General features: G+C 39.9%; 1 protein-coding gene across 2 annotated transcripts in view; it reads left to right on the top strand.

The window, feature by feature from the left end:
* Positions 1–21,501, top strand: part of LAMA4 (laminin subunit alpha 4) — a 136,548-nt gene that overhangs the window by 60,331 nt on the left and 54,716 nt on the right. The window contains exons 6-12 of one of the 2 annotated variants that reach the window (XM_045843474.1): positions 695–769; positions 2,573–2,724; positions 4,542–4,652; positions 10,476–10,587; positions 13,542–13,709; positions 16,002–16,195; positions 19,390–19,506. In XM_045843474.1, coding sequence (XP_045699430.1) covers positions 695–769; positions 2,573–2,724; positions 4,542–4,652; positions 10,476–10,587; positions 13,542–13,709; positions 16,002–16,195; positions 19,390–19,506 — 929 coding nt within the window. Of the gene's footprint in view, positions 1–694; positions 791–2,572; positions 2,725–4,541; positions 4,653–10,475; positions 10,588–13,541; positions 13,710–16,001; positions 16,196–19,389; positions 19,507–21,501 lie in introns of both variants that reach the window. The other variant, XM_045843473.1, reaches the window with a different exon arrangement.

Raw genomic sequence — 21,501 nt, 5'->3', positions numbered from 1 at the left:
GAAACACAGTGGAAAATGAACAGACTGATGAGATGGGGGTTTTGATTTTTGTTTTTTCCCAAAAGACTTTCTTGGAAGACATCAGTAAATGAAAAACGGGCTCTCGGGTCTTCTAAATTTATGTAAATATGTTCCTAGTTCTTTCCCTGATATTATTCTTGCATCCCACGGATAGCTCTCATTTGGAGGTTTGGGCTCAGCCTTGCCAAGGGTCAAGCACTGTGGAAGCCAAGATTCACTCTTGGGCCTCCTCACTCTCTCCTCGCTGGGCTGCTCCTCCCTCACACCTGGCAACGATCAACCCTGCAGTTGGATTAAACTGGAGAATCAGCCTGCAATGAAAGGCTGGCTTTCAGATTCCAGTTGAATAATGGGCTCCATGACTATCTCGTACCTTGTGAAATTTACTCAGCTCTTTCTGGACTGAAGCAGTCGCACAGTCATGTCAGAATGCCCCCCAAATTGGGAAGGGAGTCCTAGGAAATTTAAATTGCTTTTGCCCCACGGTCATCTTTGAAAATCTCACAGGGCTGGGGCTTAACTGGGTGAGGGGCACAATCTCTATATTATAGAATAATTAATCCCCATTGAGTAGTTATATCTGATAGCCAATATTTTTAGAAGCCATGAGAATGCTGCCATATTTTAAGCATTAGGAAATAATTCCCTAATCTCTTGTTTTTGTTTCCCACAGTGTGCAATTGTGGGGGAGGCCCCTGTGACAGTGTAACCGGAGAATGCTTGGAAGAAGGTTTTGAAGCCCCTACAGGCATGGACTGCCCAACCATAAGTAAAAATAACAGTACATGATTAACTAACCCCACTTTCTCTAATGTGCTGCAGGTGTAGGATTAAGGAGAGCTATGCAATACCCTCTCTCTAGAAACTGTCTGAGTTCCACCCGACTTGAACCCTGTCTGTGCCTCAAACAAAAGGACCCTAAACAAAAAATATTCAGTCGTCTCCTTGATTTCAATTAGCAAATAGGTGATTTATATTTAAACACCTCTATTTTACAAAACATATTTTCTCAGGTCTTTAAGGTTAGCATCTTACCTAATGGGTAAAGGCAAATTCAGAAATACAATTCCCAACGCCTGAGTTTATTTTAGCTCCCTTTCCTCTTCAGGCCACCAGATAATACGACATACAGACAATGCTTTACAATTCTGAGAAAATGAGATGCCAAGAGATTTCCGTGGCTTTTCCCAAATCACTCCAAACCTGAAGTGACACCAGAAATAAAATTTTCAGGCCTTATGAAAAGGATTATGTCCTGGATTTCTCCTGTACTCCTGTCAATCAAATCATGAGCAGTCCTGATGGTATAAGGATCTGAAGGAACATTTCAAGTTCTGGGAACAGGGTCCCAGAACTGATCTTAATAACTTTTTAAGCATCCTTCAAGCCCTTAGTCTAGAATAGTCCATTATTGATTCTCAGAAGGATTTAAGGAAAGCTTTGCCCTAGAAAGCCTTCTATCAAGAAAGTAACTAATATTTACCTTTACCTAGAATGCTTTAAAGACTGTCTTAACATTATGTATCCCCTCCCCCAAACAAAAGTCTCCCAACCTCTGAGTCCCTCTGAGCACAAGAGATTAATATTACACATGAATCACACTGTAGAAGATGGCACAGACTGTTAGGCACAAGCAAGGCAAAGTTTACACACTCATGCCATAGGTGGTCCCCTAAGCAAGGTCACTTTAAGGACATCAAGATGCCTGCCTGGCCCATCATCCCCTCCTGCCTGATGTTCCTCTGAGAATGGATATGAGTAAGACCATGTTAAACTTCATGTAACAAATTAACATATTAACGCCTATTAACACTTCAGTCTCCATTTATCGGTTCTCTGGAAGAAAGCACAGTCTGGGAGAAAGAGATTGAGAACAGGGAAGTTTCAAAGGGTATCCCTGTGAATGTGCCCAACGGGGTCCTGGGTCCCTGCAGGGCGATGGCAGTGGTCAGAGGAACTCTGCAGGGAGCAACAAGAAATTGCAGTGACCCCACCAGACAGGAGGTCAGGCCATGGGGAGGCACAGAGTCACCCCTGGGGTGAAGCTAAGAGGTGGTACTAGAACCTGAATCAAGGTGAGGAAAGGTGATAGGGAAGGAGGAGTGCCTAGCAAATAGCCATCTTCACCTGCAGCACCAAGCGAAAGCCCAAAGCCGACGTGAAGGGAGTCATCACAGAGGGCTGTGCAGCACTGAAGAAAAGTGGGCAGAGCTCTGCCCTGCCTGCCCACCTCAGATGGCTTGCCCTTTTGTGCTTTCTTTCTGTCTCATTCAGCACTCAGAATTCGTGTTAACCTGCTTTCCCTGCTGCATGTGTCATGTGCTTTTGTCATGTTTTAAGTGGCAGTAGTGCTTGGTGTGCAGTTTGGCTCATCTCGGGCTCTTCTCCACTTCGAATACAAGGACTGGTTCTGTGGCCCAGAATGGCACCTCAAAATGCAAACATGAAAATAGCATTAACTAAGGGAGTATGTAGAGTGATGTACTTAAAGCAGCCTGCTTCGCAGCCAACTCTTGATTCCCAGGAAATGACGTACCCGTTCTACCTCCAGGCTGTGATAAGTGCATCTGGGATCTGACGGACGACCTGCGGTTGGCGGCGCTCTCCATCGAAGAAAGCAAGTCTGGTCTCTTGAGTGTGTCCTCTGGTGCTGCTGCCCACAGACATGTGAATGAAATGAACTCCACCATCTACCTCCTCAAAGTAAGCAGCGATAGTGTACCTTCTCCGTGTTTTCCTTCTGCTTCCACACAGTCGCTCCTGCTAACTCCTCTCCCTTTTGGTATCTGAGCCTCAGGGCTGTATGACAGATTGTGAGACCTGGAAAATTATGAAAATTTAATTGTAAACATGAGCTTCAGCCTAAACCAAGAGCTGCCATCTATAAAAGACGTTACTACAGACAATGAAATGACTAAAAAGCTAGTATCAATGTACAAAGCTACTGAAGAATGTGAAACACTCATTTCCTTGGTGAAGCTGCACATTGCTCATTCAAGTAATCACCACAAACTTACCATTACCTTAGCCTCAATTTTCAATGTTTTGAGGAGTTTTTCTGGAAATGTCTCTGTCTCTCTGTTTCTGCCTCTACCATTATTCTTTCGATCTCTATCTCTACCCCCTGCCCTTAGCTCTCCTTCTCACTGTCATACTTCCTCTCATTTTCCCACACTGCACACACACTCTGTTTATCCTCACAGGTCTGGTGATTAATCTCTAATAAACAAGTGAAAGGCAGGCAACAGACTAACTGTGCTTGTGTATCTAAGCTTTCCGAAGTGGTTTTATTTTCTCCCTCTAAACCATGGGCTTCTATCACAACCAACAGATATTTTAAAAAAGACAACAATAACAATTAGCTAAAAGGACAATAGAATTAATACCAACACACTTTTTTGTTAGTTTAGTATAATAGTTAAGAGCATAGACTTTAAATTTAGATTGCTTGCCTTCAAATAACAGTTCTGACACTTACTAGTTATGTAAACTTAAACTTAGGTAGATTATTGAACCTCTTTATTCTTCAGTTTTCTTGTGTGGAATGAGGAAAACTATTGAACCATCTTGTGAACTGTTCAGAGATTCAGTGCGATATGTGTAAAGCAATTAGAACAGTATCTAGCATAGCAAGTGCTCTTTACTTTTTGGAGATGCAAATGACATATGCAACAATGGGCCAAATATGCAAAGTGCAGAACAAACAAAAATCACAAAATTGTAGAGCTGGATGAAACCTTAGTGAGCCTCCTATTCCAAACTTAGAAATTGTTCTAGTCCAAACTCATCTGTTTGGACACATGAAGGCACTGTTCTCAGAGGAGTCACCCAGACGCAGGCCTCCTGATACGGCTCAAATCCTTTCCCCGGCGGCACAGTGTCAGCGTAGACATAATTTCAGCTGACAGGAAGGCTGTGCCCAGACCAATGCACTTACTTCAAAGTAATCTGAGGAAAGCAACATTTGAACCAAACTCCTCAAAAATGAAAAAGAAAGGCACAAATGGTCTGAAATAAAGAGAATTGCTCTCCTTATACAAAAAAGAAAAAAAGAAGGAGGAGGAGAAGGAGGTGGGAGGAGGGAAAGGGGAAAGAAGAAAATTTCTAAACTCCATTTACATTGATCTATGTGGGTTGACCATTTCTTCCTTCCAAAGAGATTAATTTAGGCCTTCCAAAATTGGCATCTTAAAGCACAGACACCCAAGGCCACCACCAGTCTATTTTGTGCATTTGTGCCAATTAGAAAAAGGTGTCGTTTCCCCATGGCCAGCACATCCCAGACCTGGGTCTCCGCCTGATGAGCAGAGCCCAAAGAATTTTAGCCCCTAGGGCCCTGAGAACCCTGCTGCAGACCCCAACCTCCATGCCAGCCTGCCACAGCCCGCAGACCCCACTACATTAGGGGCAGAGGTTCACATTCTCCTCTGCGTCCTCTAACACTGGAAGACTTTTGTGTTCATTTTTTCAAACCTGGTATGTATATCTACTGATTATTTTCAAAACATTTTTTTCCACAGACAAAATTGTCAGAAAGAGAAAACCAGTATGTCCTCAGGAAGATACAAATCAACAATGCTGAGAATACAATGAAAAGCCTTCTGTCTGACCTAGATGAACTAGCTGAAAGGGTAAGCAGTCCATGTCTGGGCCTGACTTCAGAGAAAGGATTTAGCTGGTGTGAGCCTAGCTAGTCACCAGCAACTGAGGCTTAACACAGCTCAGAAAATATGCAGTGACTCAAGTACCTTAAAATAAATCAAGGGTATACTTAGACTCTACTGTTTCTTCCTATTTTGACTGGTTTCCTTAAAAAAAAACTATCTTTTATGGGGAACTTTTTAAAAATATTTGCTGCTGGTTAATATGGTTGATATGTTTCAATTAAGATAATTGTTCAGGTGTTTGCCTTAGCATTTTATTATTAAGTCATAGAGCATCCAGATATAAGCTTTACTCTATAGAATATAAAGTGTAAATGTTTGCTAAAGGATGAATGAAATTATAAAGGGAAAGAAGAACTGTGCAGAGAAAGCAATTTTGCACTTTGACAGGGAAAAAACTCACTTTCCACCCTCACCTTTTACCATATTCTAAAATAAAATTCCAGATAAAGACTTAAGTTTAAATCTCAAATTCACAAGAAAACAGAACTAAATATTTATTTAAAAATGAAATGAAATAAAAATACATTTAAGTACAGCATAAGGAATTACAATAAAAAGATATAATAGATTGACAAGGTAAAAGTTCAAATACCGAGTAAAACAAATAAATAAATGAAAAAGTCAACAAGACTAAGAAAAATATTGAGGGAAATATGACGTGTACAATTGAGCAGAGTCAATGTGAGAGACTATTAAATACACTCCCCAAAAAGCTAGTGGAAAAATATCTATTCTCTGTAGTAATGAAAAAAATGCAATTAAGCCACAAGGCACCAAATTTAACATATTAAAACCTTTAACACATTTTTTATCCTTGTTCTGCTCCACCAGTGCCGCCCAGAGTACTCAGGGATTTCTGCTTTTCTATACTGGTGTTTGACAGAAACTTTTGAAATGCTTTTCAAAAACAATTATCATTTTCCATAAAAATTAACTCTGGTAATCTCTTTTGACCTTGGAGCCCTCAAACTTCTAAGAGATTAAGCTTCTAAAAATATTAATTGCATTAATTGGCTCCTTGGAAAATTCAACTACTTTGAAATGCATATGAAAATTTTTCTTGCTTCCCCTGCAATGCCACATATTAATCCAACTCTCAGCATTTGAAAAGCAGTGAGATTTCTTAAGTTTCAAAAGAGATACCAGGAAAGAAATCTTTATGAAAAGCTCATTGTGATTTCATTTTAGTATCAGGGCTGGAACTTGCCAAAAGTGTCTCAATTTTTGAGGAAATGTTCTCACCAAGATTAAGTCCTCCCACAGCTCAGACTGGGTGTAACAAATCATTTTGTTGTGTAGTTCTTCAACTTTTGATATAAGTTAAATGCATGCTTTCACAGGGAGAAATAATGCAAGCTTGAAAGTAATATCCTGGTAGAAAAGGCTCCTGGGCAAGAACACACCACCAACACAGGACGTTGATGAGAACACTACTGGAACGGTCACCCAGCTGTTTCCACTGATTCTTACTGAAAATAGGTGCTTCTGACTACAACCGTTCTGACAGTACAAGAACCTGCTGAAACATTTCAAAATAAATGCCTAGAACTTTTCATAAGGACTTCTCAAGTATCCTCAAGCCCTTAGTCTAGAAGAGTCCACAATTGATTCTAAGAAGCATTTAAGAAAAGCTTTGTCTTAGAAAGCTTTTAATCAAGAAAGTAACTAATGTTTGGTTTTAAATAGAGTGAGAGATTTCACTGTAGATTCCCACAGTGATAAAAATCACACTAATGCTGCTTCTTGAACTTCAAAATAACTCTGTATACAAATTACCTGTCACATGAATCTCATGTAACCCAAATCTCACAAAATTTACATTAACTGAAAGTTATTGATTTTGTCCCAATACCCATATCCAAGTTCTCTAGCCCCTTTTTAGGAAATCCTATCGCACTTTAATACACCCTGCTTCTGGGACCACCCTAAAGGAAGTCCACGCATTCAATGAAAACAGATCTTTAGGCCCTGACACGTGTGGCTCAGTTGGTTGTAGTGTCATCCTGTAGACCAAAGAGTCACGGGTTTGACTGTTAGTCAGGGCACGTACCCAGGTTTTGGGTTCAATCCCAGGTCGGGGCATGTATGAGCAGGCAACCAACTGATCGTTCTCTCTCACACTATTGATGTCTGTCTGTCTGTCTCTCTCTCTCTCTCAAAGCAATAAAAAATGTCCTCAGGTGGCCCTGAGGCTGGCATAGCTCAGTGGATTGAGCGCGGGCTGCAAACCAAAGTGTCGCAGGTTTGATTCCCAGTCAGGGCACATGCCTGGGTAGCAGGCCCCGGCCTCCAGCAACCACACATTGATGTTTCTCTCTCTCTCTCTTTCTCCCTCCCCTCCCTCTCTAAAAATAAATAAATAAAATCTTAAAAAAAAAAAGTCCTCAGGTGAGGCCGAAAAAAGAGAGATTGATTTAGGAATGGAAGGAAAGTAGGTCACCTCCACATATCAAAAACATCTTAGTTTCCTTTCTGATTCTGACAAAAAGGCAAGACAAAAAATAAAAATATGTTTCAATTCCAAAAGAATTACTTAATACTTGGTATATAACCATAATTGTGCTAGGTGCTACAGATACTGAAATGAATACAATAAAACCCCTGGTCTTAACTTACAGTCTAGTAGGAAAATGAGACATCTGAAAAAAAAGTATAGCAGCATTCAATAATTGAGATATGATACAGCCTAAAAAGATAACTCTAAAGAAGAAACAATGAACTGATTCAGCAGGGGTCCTTTAGGGAAGACTCCTCAGGGAAGATGAGCACTGACCTGTGCGTTGAAAATGACTAGGAGTTTATCGAGTACTTCCAAGCAAGGGAAAATTACCGCAAAACCGGGAGATATAAAGCAACACTTTGTATTCTTGGCCTTGGCCTTCTAGAAAATTAATTTAAGACAAGAAGCAGGAAATAATGCTAAAAAAATTCTCAGAGGCCAGACCATGAAGATCCTTGCTCACCATGCTGGGAACATATGAATTTCATCTTGTGGATTTTGGACGATATTGAAGCATTTGCTTAGAACAAGGAGCTTATCATATTCTGAATTTCAGAAGCATTCCTCCTCAGTAAGGATGCCAGACTGGAGAGTAATGACTCTGAAGACAGGGACACAAATTAGGAGACTGCCACAGCAATCTAAACCAGAGTGGCTGACAGCTTTGTTGTCTTCACTTGAAAAGAATTGCAGTGAACAGGGATCAGCTGAGACCTGGGAGTGGGGAACAGGAGGAGGGCCCGAATGGCAAGTGGAATAAAAACAATTTGGTGACCAATTGGACAGGAGGATAAATAAGGAGGAAAACCTCTGGCTTGCAGAAATGGATGGCTACGACTAAAAACCCAGAATTGATTACCTTGGACATTTTAAGGATGAGGAATCTAAGGATAATGTCAGAGATTTGAGTCTGTTGCTCAGGGAAGAGACCAAGGCTGGAGAGGTATTTGGAAGTCTTAATGTTTAGGAGGTGGGCAAATCCACAGAAGTAGGTATCATTGTACAGATTCTGAAGTGGCACACCAACATTCCTACTATTTTGTTCAAGACCGTCCCTGTTTATGCGTTTATGCTTATCTCCCGGAATGGTTATTACAGGCTCCCCGCTTTCACTTTCAAAAGTGTCCCCTTTTAAACAATAAAATATATCATCACCCTAGATGGATTTGAGTATTATCCTCATTTAATGTGGTTGATTTTTTTTTAATTAGTATTCTAGGTACATTACTCTTTATGAACTTTATGACAAAAACTTATTGTGACTTTTATATCAAATATGTACATGGAGAATTCACTATTTATGTGAGTAAATGACTACTCTGTTTGCAGCGTAAACCATTAATTGATTTATGGTTATGAAATAATTTTTTAATTTCAGCTTTTCTTAAAGCAAGGGGCACCTGTTTTACCATGTACTCATTTCATTAATTTTCTTCCATAAGCAAAGTTACATAAATAAAATGTAACATTTACATAAGTATGTATTATAGCCAGTAATCTTGCAGTTTTAAAGTAATAGATGTTCCTCTTTGCCCCTGAGTCTTTTGTTAAGTATAAACAAGCGCCCTCTGGTGTTTGTCAGAAGGAAGCAGTTTTCTTAAAGACAACATCCTCCAGCTGTCTTTTATTGCTTCAATTCAAAGTTTCCATAATAAGTTAAATGAGCACACTAATAACAACAACATTTTTCCTTGAAGGATGAAGCCGAAGTCAGAAATATGATGTTGTGCTCTGCAAATGTAACTCAGTTTAAACTAGACCAAAAATCAACTTAATTTTTTAAAATGTTCTAAATGGTTTTGTTTATATTTTTTAAAAGGCTGAGGTGACATCAAGAATAATATTCATCTTATTTTCTGCATCATCTAATTTTAAAATGACCACAAATTTTGAGTCACTGGAAAGCATTAGAGCAAGCCAAGAGAAAGCCGGGAATTGGACAAAGGAACACACTGACTCAGAATGTGGTGTCTGTTCAGAGAGCCCACTGTTTAGGGAAGGGACCGATGGCTGCGTGACTGCTATGCAGGGAGCTTCACCTGGAGCGGATTTCAGACTTGCCTGATAAAGAAGCCTCTAGGGCTTACGTTTCTTATGATACAATTTCTGCACTCTCTTCCCTGAGTAGGGGCCACTTGCTTAGGTTATTCCGGGAAGGGTAAAAATATTCCAGGTAGAATCATAGCATAATTTTCTGGCTAAAACACTGGATGAAAGGAGAGAAGTCTGAAATGCCTACTTCCCTGTCCTGGGTAAACTGCAGCGGGTCGACCAGCGCTCTGTGTGGTGGATCACACTGCTATTCAGGTACCATAGCCCTTAGTGACAGAGCTGGATTAAAAAACACACAAACAAACAGCACCAGATGAATAAAGTGGGCATCTCCCAAGTGCCTGACTGAAGGAATTCTCCTCCTCTTAAATATAACCCAAGAGTCAATCTTCTAATGCCAAAAGGAAGTGCACGTCCCCCAGGCCTTGCACACTGACCAGCAGCATCCTGTCCTTGAACCATTTCTTGGATCAGCTCTGCCCTTAACACATAGAGATAAATAACATACATACACACGCACCCCCACACATCCTTCAGAAGCCACATTTGAGTTGGGATGTCGTTTTAACAAATACTATGTGGGAACTCAGAAACAGAAGGTCCCAAGTTGAGAGAATGGAGTCAGCTTCTCAGAGAAGAGCCCCATTCATTCTGAGCCAAATCTGCTGGAACAGTTTTTTGTGCACAAGGGCCATAGAGTGTTGATGAGAATCTGAAGAGCAGCACTGAAAACAGCATTGAGCCCAGTGAGCACAACCCTTTGAATTTCCATGGTGATTCAGTTTCACCAGCAGCTGGACCACCCAGGAGCCATGGGGTGCACGGAGAGCTTCAAGATCTGCCTACTTTCTCAGCATTTTTCCCTTTGAAGCTTTAAGCTCTTTAGTCAGCACAATGTCAAACTGATCAGCACACGTGGAAAATCTAGTCTGGCATTTTGAGATACAGTGAAAATTCATAGGGCAAATTACCTATGAAAGCTGGTCAGTTTGGATTGAACTGTGACTGATGGCACAGGAGTGGCATTTGATCTTCTAGCATTCTGTAATCCTAAAGCTGGTCATCACTTCAGCCTTCGTGCATGGTTTCTGGGACCATTTATTGTGTTACAGAACTTTCTTAAGTCAGGGAAATTTGTACTTAAAAAATACATTATACCCACCCGCCCCCACCTACACAAATGCAATATTCCTTTCTTGTAAACTTAATCTGGTGTTTACACGGATTATTTCTAGGAAAGTCAAGCCTCAAGAAAGAGCCAACTGGCTCAGAAGGAAAGTACGGATACCATTAACCATGCAACTCAGCTTGTAGAGCAAGCCCACGACATGAGGGATAAAATCCAAGGTAAATATATCCTCTTCTGGTCCAGTTTAATGTCAAGGAATCATTCCTGTTATTAACAACAATAAAAAAATAATAGCTACTGTTAGTGCTTACGACTGTGCCAAGAACTGTTGTTAGGGTATTACAGGTTTGAACTCACGTAAGGTCTGCCTTTCAACTTTGTTTATCTGGGATTTCTGAATACTAAACCTTGCTTACAATCTGTAAATTTTCAAGAATAAATGTACAGAATCATTCTCTTCCCAGGCCTTTTACAAAAGTGGAATGCCAAAATGGCTTTTTGGCAGAGGAAATTGTATGCTATGGAGTCTCTAAAATGCAACAGTTGAATAGAATTCATATTTTTCTTGATTATTTGTAGCAAAAACACCGCCTTTAGAGTGGCAGTAAACTGTCCGCTAACCCAACTAGTCCTGAGCTGTCTCTGATGCTCTTTCCCAAGAACCAGGCAGGCAGCCTGCTCTCATCTCCAATCCAGAAGAAGAGCAAAGCTAGGGGTTGGGGGGCAGGGGAAGCTTTGTGGTAGATTTTACCTTCTGTCTTGTGGGTTCACTTATTTGTGCTCTAATCTCTGGTAAGTACAGGTTACATTTTAAAGATTATTTTAACAATGCATTGAAAACCAGGCTTCATTTACCAACAGAAAACAGGCAATTTTGTTTGTTCTAAGACACAGAGAAATTTCTTGTGTTATAGTCTGCTAAAAAGCAGTATGTGTGTCTTTCCATAGTTTTTATTATCCTAGATATTAAGAGCTAGACAACATCAAGTGCATCTCAGGTCACAACAGCAGTAAAGGGACCCACAGTAGGAGAGCCATATTTTTATACTGAGGTATGGGGGGGGGGGGGGCATGTTCCAAGAAAAAAGATATATCAAGCCAAAATTAATCATTTTCTATATTTCCTTTGGTGCCTATAATGCACAATAAAAACAAATGGCATACATTTGAAACACTTCCCACTCCCCTCATCATTATTGCATGCTTTTGCATCTACCAATAAAATATCCTTTTCCTATAACATTTTAGAGTAAGCATTGATTTGTTCTAAAAGTAAGATTGAGCCTGGATTAGCTGACCTCATCTAATTAAGAAATATATGTCCCTCTAGGCAGCACACAAAGCCAGCATCCTAGTAAGCCAATCAGAGAACATAATTCACCTTTGCTTTCGTAACTCAAATTTTTATTCGAAAGCATTTTATTAGGAAAGTTTCTAAGCCCTCTATTTGACCCTTTAAGCCAGTGATTTTCAAACATGTTTGTCTCATGGAACACATAAACTAATACTAAAATTCTGCAGCCCACCCAAAAAAAAATTGTTTTGCAGATCTGACCAAAAAAGGATATAATTTTGATTCATTCACAGCAAATGACTACTGTTGTGTTAACTGCTGTCATCTTTTTGTTTGGCAATCTAAGGGGAAAGAGGTCAATGTCCCTGACTGAATAGTGCAGTATTGCATGTTTTAAAAATTTTGTAGCACATCGATTGAAAATCACTGCTTTAAGCATAAGAAAAGATTTTTAAAATTATGAAAGAATGTAAATGGGAAACAATAATTTTCATCAGTTTTTACCTTTTTGTAATAAGGTATGAACAGTCTCCAAAGGCCAAAGGCAAAAATGCTATTGTCTACATTTCCTGTTTCTAATTCCACCAGAAGCAGCTAAAATAAAACAGACCAAAACTGTAAATATAACATTTTTATCAAAACCAAAGAATTTAGCCTTGCAACTGCTAGTTCAAAGGGGAAAAAATCTATGTTTACTTTATTTCAGGAGTTAGTGTTTTAGAATTTCTTGAAAAGTGAATGCTTAATCCCTTCATATTTTTAGCATATCTAAGTGTCCCTATAATGTTCTCAGTAATATTTCTAGCATTCAATCCTTTTTCCTCACTTGTCTCCCTTCCTTCCCAATTCAGGAATGTTGCCCAACACCAATAGTGTGTCATTCCTACTCCCAACTGTCCCTCAGATAACTACTGGTGACCTTCAAGCTATTAGCCATATAAAATACAAGCTCTTATTTGGTGTGATTTATGTGAATGCAATGTTTGTCTGGCCAACCACATAGATCATAATAAACCAAAGACATACAATTTCATTTATGCCAGGAAGATAAAATGCTTCCTGAGAAGACAAGGTGGAAATTATAGAATTTTCATCTGATCACATGTAACGAAAACAGGGAGTCAGAGAACTCCTCAGCTCTGCTGGTGTTTAGACCACTCACCCAGTCCCTGGGAACCACAGTGGGCCTTCCAATTCTGAAATTCTCTATCCAACTTTTGGGCGTGGAGTGAAAATGGTCCACAGTCAAAATAACACAATCTTGACAAACAGTCATACTACAGAATGAAAATAGCAATAGCAAGAAAAAAAAAAGCATGTCAGAACAAATGCACAAACCTTTATATTATATCTAGTCTGTAAAACAAAATGAAAAACTCACTTGAACAACTATAGTATACTCTCATGTTGACTTAAAGCCTTGATAAACCCTTTGCTAAAGTATAATTAATACATAATTAATAAAATATACATTAAAGTATAATTAATATCTCTAATACATCCTACATATGACAGGAAATACCTCAGAATATCTCCATGTTTTGTGTGACTTAAATGTTTATGTTTTTTTAATCACTGTGGAAACCAGGTACTGCTGAAATCAGGGCAGGCTTTGCATTAATCCCATCCCCATTCTAAAGACCCTAATGAAAAGCAAAGAGGAGTGGTTTACTTAGATTTTACTTCTCCCTGGAATAAATGTTGAACTCAGATGCTGGATTCAGTATTTGCACTATGAACATCAGTATGCTGTCTTTCAATGAGTCTGTCTTTCCATGTGAGGACCAGCCCTGCCCTTTGCCCTCACTTGCCCATGTTTTCAATGTAAAAATGCCTAGTCATCTCTCCCTGCTGTCTTCATCATGCCCTTCCTTTCAGAGATCAACAGCAAGATGCTCTATTATGGGGAGGAGCAGGAGCTTAGCCCTGAAGAAATCTCTGAGAAGCTGGAGTTGGCCCAGAAGATGCTGGAGGAGATTAGAAGCCGTCAACCATTCTTCACTCAACGGGAGCTTGTGGATGAGGAGGCAGACGAAGCCTATGAATGTAGGTGCATTCAACTCCTACGGCCTAGCACATCTCTGCTTTTTTTGTGGGTCCAGGGCAACATTTGGCCAAAGCAACCAATTCCCAATATTCAGAGCTATTTCGAACTTACCCGTGGCCTCAGGGAATCATTCAGCACAACTTGACTAGATGACCATGGGTTTTAGATCCAGGTCCACTCTTAAGCTTTTGAGAAACAGCTGAGGTTCCATGAGGAATCTATCAAACTTTTACTCCTGAGAAGAAGAAATGAAGACTTAGCTGTTGCTGAAAATGTATAAAACAGAGGAGGGAAGGCTAATGGGAACCAATTCCCTGAACTACAGTAAGTAAAATTATGTTGAGAAGCCAGTAAATCTACAAGTTCAGCAACATTCATGTTCCAAAGTCCATGAATGACTTTTAATGAGTTTTAACCTCAGTGGGAATTTAATATTTCCTTTAATGATGCATGTAGACATCAAATCACAATAGTATTGGTGAACTTCTGAGTTGGTCCCTACATCAGTTATCAATTAATCAATTACTGTCTAACAATCCACCCAAACATATTCATTTAAAACAGTAACTATTTATTTGCTCATGATTTCACGGGTTGGCTACTTGGGCTAGACTCAAGCTGAACAGCTCATCTCCGCCCCATGTGGCATGGTTGAGCTCACTGACATGTCTGGGGCCTTAGCTGAGATGTCTGGGCCTCTCCTTCCACAGCTTAACCTCAAGGAAGCTAGGTGGCTGCCTTCCAAGGTGGCAAGAATGGAAAGTGTGAGGTCTCTTGAGGCCTATCCTTGCAACCCAACAATGCCGTATCCATTCTATTGGTCATGGCCAACCCAGATTCAAGGGCTAAGGATATAGACTCTACTTTTGATGGGAACAATTGCAAAGCATTTGTGTCCATTTTAATCTATACAACTAACAAAAGAAGCCACCGGTTTGCATATTATATTTTAACTGTTGCTGTTATCTCAAAACATTAAATTCATTGATAATTCAAAATTATAGTAGTTATTAATCCCACCTCTAAATCTCATTATTTTATGCATTAATAAGGAAACATATTATTATATTACCAATTTGTTTTTAATATATCAGTCTCCTTTTTAATTCTATGCATTTTATTTTACGCATTTAAAAAACATCACAAAAAGGATTTACTAGATTACACCTGCACAGAAAGGATTAGGAACACCTGCACTGGACCATTTCCCTGGGCAATTGTCATGATCAATTTCTGCTGACAATTAATGTAAACACTCTAGAAGAGGAATGTTCTTGGGAATGCCTATTATGATAGCAAACGAACAAAATCAGAGTAAAGCCAAAGTAGAATCTCAGGTCCCATTTCTGAGTCGAGATGAAGCCCGCAGTGAGGAAGGCTGACACTCCAGTTCACAGCCAGAGGCTTCGACACTCCTTCTGTTTTTTGGAATGTAACGAGACGGCCCCGGGGAAATGGGGCCAATCACCTCTCCTACTCAGCTACCTTCCACCTAGTGACAGCATCTTCAACCACTTTCCTCACTCAGCCATGAACTTGTGTCTTCTGCTCATGGTGAGGAAAGAAAATACAAAACATGAACAAGGCAGACTGATATTCCCTGGAGGAAAAAAAAATTAAGGTGCCTGGTCAATGCATGTAACTTTGATCAGAGAACTAAAGCATGGTGAGGAAAGAAAATACAAAACATGAACAAGGCAGACTGATATTCCCTGGAGGAAAAAAAAATTAAGGTGCCTGGTCAATGCATGTAACTTTGATCAGAGAACTAAAGCATACACAAGGTTTAAGAATAGACCATTGCCATTTCATCTTCTTTTCATCCAAAATAATGATTTAGGTTTGACGGAAAGGAACCAACTAAAAACAGTTAGCTGGAGAAAATACAAAAAAATGAATGGTCATAAACATCACTTGTCAGTAACAGACCAGGTAATTTTGGTTATTTTAATAGTAACACTATAATATATCTAAAGCCCCTTTAAATGGTAAAATTAGGAATAATCTGGGCAATAATCAGCATAGTATAATGCCATGGTTTCCACCTAAAACATAATCTCAGTAGGAAAGCTGACTTTTGGCTGCCTACCCTCCAGGGGCTCTTCAACCCTACAAAATAGTATATATTTTTTTACTTCAAATAGAAAACATGGGCTTATTTTGTGAACAACACCATCAATCTCTATTGCTAAAGAAGGCATAGCCTGACAAGTTTGCATCTCAAAATGCTGATGGAAGGGGAGGAGACCGCAGAAGTGCAGACTGACTTTCCATGTCATTTTTCTTCCCAGTGTTAAGCCAGGCTGAGAGTTGGCAGCGACTATACAATGACACCCGCTCTCTGTTTCCTGTGGTCCTGGAGCAGCTGGATGACTACAACGCTAAGTTGTCAGACCTCCAGGGATCACTTCACCAGGCCCTTGATCACATCAGGGATGCAGAAGACATGAACAGAGCCACGGCAGCCAGGCAGCGGGACCACGAGGTACAGTGGACACTAGAACTGTCAATGCATTTCAGGCATAAGCAACACCCCACAAAAGTGTGTCGAAAGGGTGCAGTCGGTATACAATTTTTAAAATACTGGCACATTTAAATGTGCCAGTATTTAAATTCACATTTTAAAAACATTTGTACATTTTGCCACTATAATTTGTTAATGTAAATGTGTACATTTAAAATGAAGTTGAAACCATGAAAATTGCTTAGATTTTGCACTAATAAGAATGCAATCATTCTTGGTGTTTGAGTTCTCCTGTATGACTGTGTTGCTCTTGCAAGTGATTAATTATTGCACTGTTCTTGTGCCTAACTTTTATATTTTTATACTGACAGCACTAGAACACCAGAACAACCCAGAACCATGTTCCTGTGGGGATATGCGTAATTTTTGGAAAGGCATGACAAATAAATCTCACAGCCTGGCTGGTCAGCAGCTGCAGTCATAGGGAGTTTAATTCAAGCCAAGGTCATGCAAATACAAAGAAGTGAGGAAAATCCCAGATGTGTCCATAGCTTGCAAAGGCAGTTACCCCTGTGGGGCCAGGATTTGTGTGTGCATACAAATCCAGAGCTAAGAACAGCTGTGGTCACTTGTGTATTCCAAGCAATGCATGCACTCACACCACCACTGAGAGGAATCCTCTGATGAAAAGACATGTGCGCATGTTGACATACTTATGAATGCTAGAATGAAAAATTAGGAAACTATGAGCAACTTCATTAATTCACGTATGTTTATTTTTATGGTGGGCAAAATCAACTTAAATTGGGCTCTTCACCTGATTTTCAGTCATCACTGCTTCTCTGTAAGTCCTTGTAAAATGTCCTAAATAAAAGTGAATTACATATATCACCACCATTTTCTAATAGCAGCAATCCCTCGGCCAATATTTTTTAGAATATTAATGGTCAGGATAGCATTCTTTGTTAAACAAATGCATGATTACCTTATGCAACAAAATTGTAAGTGTAACCAAGATAATTCCTTCAAGTAGATTTCAAGAGAGTTACTGAGACTCATCCTTATTGTTGAATTTCCCTTCTTTCTCACCTCCCACATGTAGTCAACCACAGGATCTTGCCAATTTTACCATCGGATTATTTTTAGTTTTGTTTTCTCTTTCTCCATAACTTCTCCAGCGTGGGAGAAGTTATTTCTCAACCAAAATAGCCTCGTCCTCCTTCTCCTCCATTTCTGCTCCCTTCCAAGCCATCCTCCCATCTTGCCCGAGTGGGAGGCCCCTCCCTCTGGAGTGCTGACCGCTGTTGTCCTTTTGCCTTACAGCCTATACAATGCCTTTAACACTACAGCTTTCAACCATTTGTTGCTGAGGTTTTCAACCTTTTGCGTCTCATGACGCACATAAACTGACTACTAAATTTCTGCAGCACACCAAGGAACATACTGTTTGTGGCCAATCTGACAAAGCAAAATAGGTATAATTTTGATTCACTCATACCTAACGACTATTTTTGTATTAGCTATTATCTTTTTTTCCCCCAATTTGGCAATCTAAGAGAAAAGAGGTCAGTGCCCCTGACTAAATAGTCAGGTATTGCATGTTTTAAAAATTCTTTCAGCACACTGGTTGAAAGTCACTGATTTAGTGAATCATAAAATAAGTTTTGAGTGCTTGTAACCAGCATTTTTTTTTTTTGAGGAAAAAAAATTTCTATTTTAGTTAGGTATGGTTACTGGATTGCAACATATTGTAAAATACATTGTTTTCCTGTGAGTCATGGTTAAAAAAAAATTTGAAAGATACGTCCTATAAGATAGTCTATGCTGTTTCACGTGGTACATGGAAGTCTCTCCGAGGGGCCCTTGCCAGCCTCCTCAGCTGTACCTCTTGCCATCTCCCTGCTTCACACATTCAGTTCAGCAATATCACTCTACTGATAACCCCATGTGCCTGAGAAGCAGACTTCTTTTCTCCTTTACCTGGATACCCCCAGGTATCACCTCCTCCAGGAGGCCTGCCCCACTCTTCTGAATTAGCAGGAGCACCAATGCAGCAGTCCTATAGGATGCCTTGCACTCATCTCTTTCTGCACCGTGACCAATCTCTTAGTGGGTCTGTCTCCCCAACTACTTCTCCTTGTGAAGATAAGAATAATTAACCCCAGATAGTCACACTGTATTAAGCTTGATGGATACCGAGATTTTTAATGTTCTTGCATTATGAGGATGTTCAAATGGGATTCTTTTCTGTTCCTAGACCTTCGTCTTCCCCTGTAGCAACACGTTTGGAGGAGATGGACTCCATCTTCCCTTCCACTAAATCAGGAAAGGCCTCAGGCAGTCAGAAAAACATTAAGATGAACTTAGAAAGTTTTAATGTATATCCTACTATATCTGGGCTTCTCTCATTATTCCTGGGATATCCTAGATTATACCATCACTTACATATTTCAACCCCAACTCAAATTATTGTATCTAAAGTAACTTAAAGTCATTTTTTACTCAGATTGTAAAATGAGTCTTTTACTTTTTCCTCTTAAAGTTTCATTTTGTGTCGCTCTCAAACTCTGAACTCATTTGAAGCTCCATAATATTTCTTCACAATCACAACATCCAGTAGTGAAGGTGGAAATTCAAGCATTCATCAAGAAATATATTAGCAACTTGGGCAATTTCCCTTCTCAAAAATTCTGAGCATTTAACATAATGAGCTCAGAGTGGAAGAAAGCAAGATCACAATTTTGTGCTTTGATAATAAGGCCATTTTAAATTTTATAAAGGACATTAAGATTGTTTTGTCTATGCTTTATTCCCATGCAAATGAGCTATTTGTGCCCCAAGTTAGCACATGATAAACACTTTTCGAATTCGTTCATTTTCCTGTTATTGCAAATGGAAAGCTTACCGTTCAATCCTGTATTCATAATTTCACTTTATATTCATGAAGAGTCAAGTGTTAACTCTGAAATAATAACAACCACGTTTCAAAGCTCCAAGGTGCTTCCTTCTGTTCTCTCCATGTCGTAAATGAGAAAACTGAGCATTCAGAAGGTAGAATTCCCCAAAGTCACACAGCAATTAGGTAGGTGGTGGGGCTGAGATTGGAACCCCATCTGTCTGGGTGCAAAGACAACGAGTTGACATTGACCACTCTGTCCCATGCTTTCTCTAAAGCCACCTTCTCATCCTCCCTCCTTTGCTCTTCCTTCCTGCAGAAACAACATGACAAAGTGAGGGAACATATGGATGGGGTAAACGCTTCCCTGAGGATGTCTTCAAACTCTCTGATAATCCCTCGTCTGACCCTTGCAGAACTTGATGATATAATAAAGGTAAGAATGCATGTGACCTGTTCAGTTTTGTACTGATAGCAGATTAGAACAGCAGCTCCGTGTCACAGAACAATTGAATCCAGTTCAAATCTATCAAGTTAGCTGGCATTATAAAAATAAGATCAGGTGACTGATTTTTTCAGTTTCATTGAACTGTGGCCACTACCCATATATGGCTACTTAAATTTAAATTTAAATAATTTAAATTAAAATTTTAATTCCTCAATCACATTAGCCATAGTTCAAGTGCTCAGAAGTGCCACATGAGGCAAGTGGCTACTATAATGCCCACTCCAACAATTCTCTGGCCACATGGAGACCTCCTCCACTTCACTCATCCTTTTTTCATATCATCTCTGTATCATCTCTTCCCTCTAAGCAGCTAAAATTATCAATATAATCATTCTATAATCACAGATATCATCACAGAAAGTTCTGTTAGAAGTGCAACTCAGGAATATCCTAACTGTACTCATAAGTTGTGTGTGTAATACAGCTGGCTGTCAAAAAATAAAAGTCATACTTTTTAAAGTAGAAAACTTCCAATAAAATGTAGTGAAACAGGCTGTCACCAAATTACTCTTAGCTGATCTTTACTACTTTTGAAAGTTATCTGATCAGCCCTAACTGATAATGGCTCAGTTTGTTGGAGCATCATTCCATAAACTGAAAGCTCATGGGTTTGATTTCTGGTCAGGGCACATGCCTAGGTTGCAGGTTTGGTCCCTGGTCAGGCCAGGTCAGAGTGCATACGAGAAGTAACTGATCGATGTTTCTCTCTCACGCTGATGTTTTTTTCTCTCTCTCTCTCTCTCCCTCCCTTCCTCTCTCTAAAGTTAATAAACATATCCTTGGGTAAGGATTAAAAAAAGTTATCTGATCACCATTCATTATTTCAGCACCAATCTCCCTATCTTCCTCTCCATCCCTACTCCCATTACCATCCTTAGAGAGATCAAGATCCAGAGGGATGAGCCCACCAGCTCTCAGACCTCCAGCTCCCTCAAGTCCTGTCCCACAAGCTTTTCTTCCCACCTACTCCTGTAATGCCAGTTATGGCCACACCCAAGTCTTGTCATCAACAACAGTACCTCTTCCCAAATCCCAGTTTTAAGCACTTCCTTCCCATAGTACCATCTCTTAACTCACTCACTCTAGAATGTCCACTCCAACAATTCTCTGGCCACAGGGAGACCTCCTCCACTTCATTTATCCTTTTCTCATATCATCTCTTCCCTCTGAGCAGCTAAAGTTGTCAGTATAATCATTCTTTGCAAACATCCTTAACTTCCATGCTATTCCCCTACTGTATTCACCTAAGAATTCTAACCCTGTTTCCCCAATAAACACAAGTACCCCCAACATCATAGCCACACCCAGCGCCGCCAACGTAACTGGTGGAAAACTCACCTCCTGTTCTATCTGTCTGGCTGGTGAATTTGCTTCATGCTTCGCTAAAAAATTAAGAACAAAAAGAACTCCCCTCATATTTCCACCCCAAATCTACCAGCTCACCTGCATCTGTATCAAGACTTCTACTTTCCTTCCTGTAATAAATAATAAAGCATTCTTCTTCCATCACAGTCCCATCCCTCCACCTGTTTTCTAAATCCTACCCTTCCCCACCTTGACAGCAAGGTAACATGGTGTGGCTCCCGAAAGCATTCCCTCTCTGATTCACCCAGTTCTTACCCTTCACTGGATCATTGCTGCCAATGTACAGACATGCCTAATAGTCCCTATCTTTTAAAAATTAAAAAGAAAAAAAGCTCTGGCTCACATTCCCTTTAATGCCTGCCTCATTACTATTATGAGCTTCATAGCAAAATATCTGAAGTCCTTTACAGTTGCCATTTCCACCCGCCAGCCCCACACTGTCTACTGTACTCAACTCACACCAAATGAAAGTCCATGCCCCTCCACTGAGGCTGTGCTTGTCCAAGGTGCCAGCAACCTCAACGTAGCCAAAACCATGGCTGCACTTCTCTCCTCAGC

Source organism: Phyllostomus hastatus, unplaced genomic scaffold, assembly GCF_019186645.2.
Source record: "Phyllostomus hastatus isolate PE091 unplaced genomic scaffold, TTU_PhHast_1.1 phas_contig_40, whole genome shotgun sequence".
Lineage (NCBI taxonomy): Eukaryota > Metazoa > Chordata > Mammalia > Chiroptera > Phyllostomidae > Phyllostomus > Phyllostomus hastatus.
This window is presented reverse-complemented; position numbering and strand designations above follow the sequence as displayed.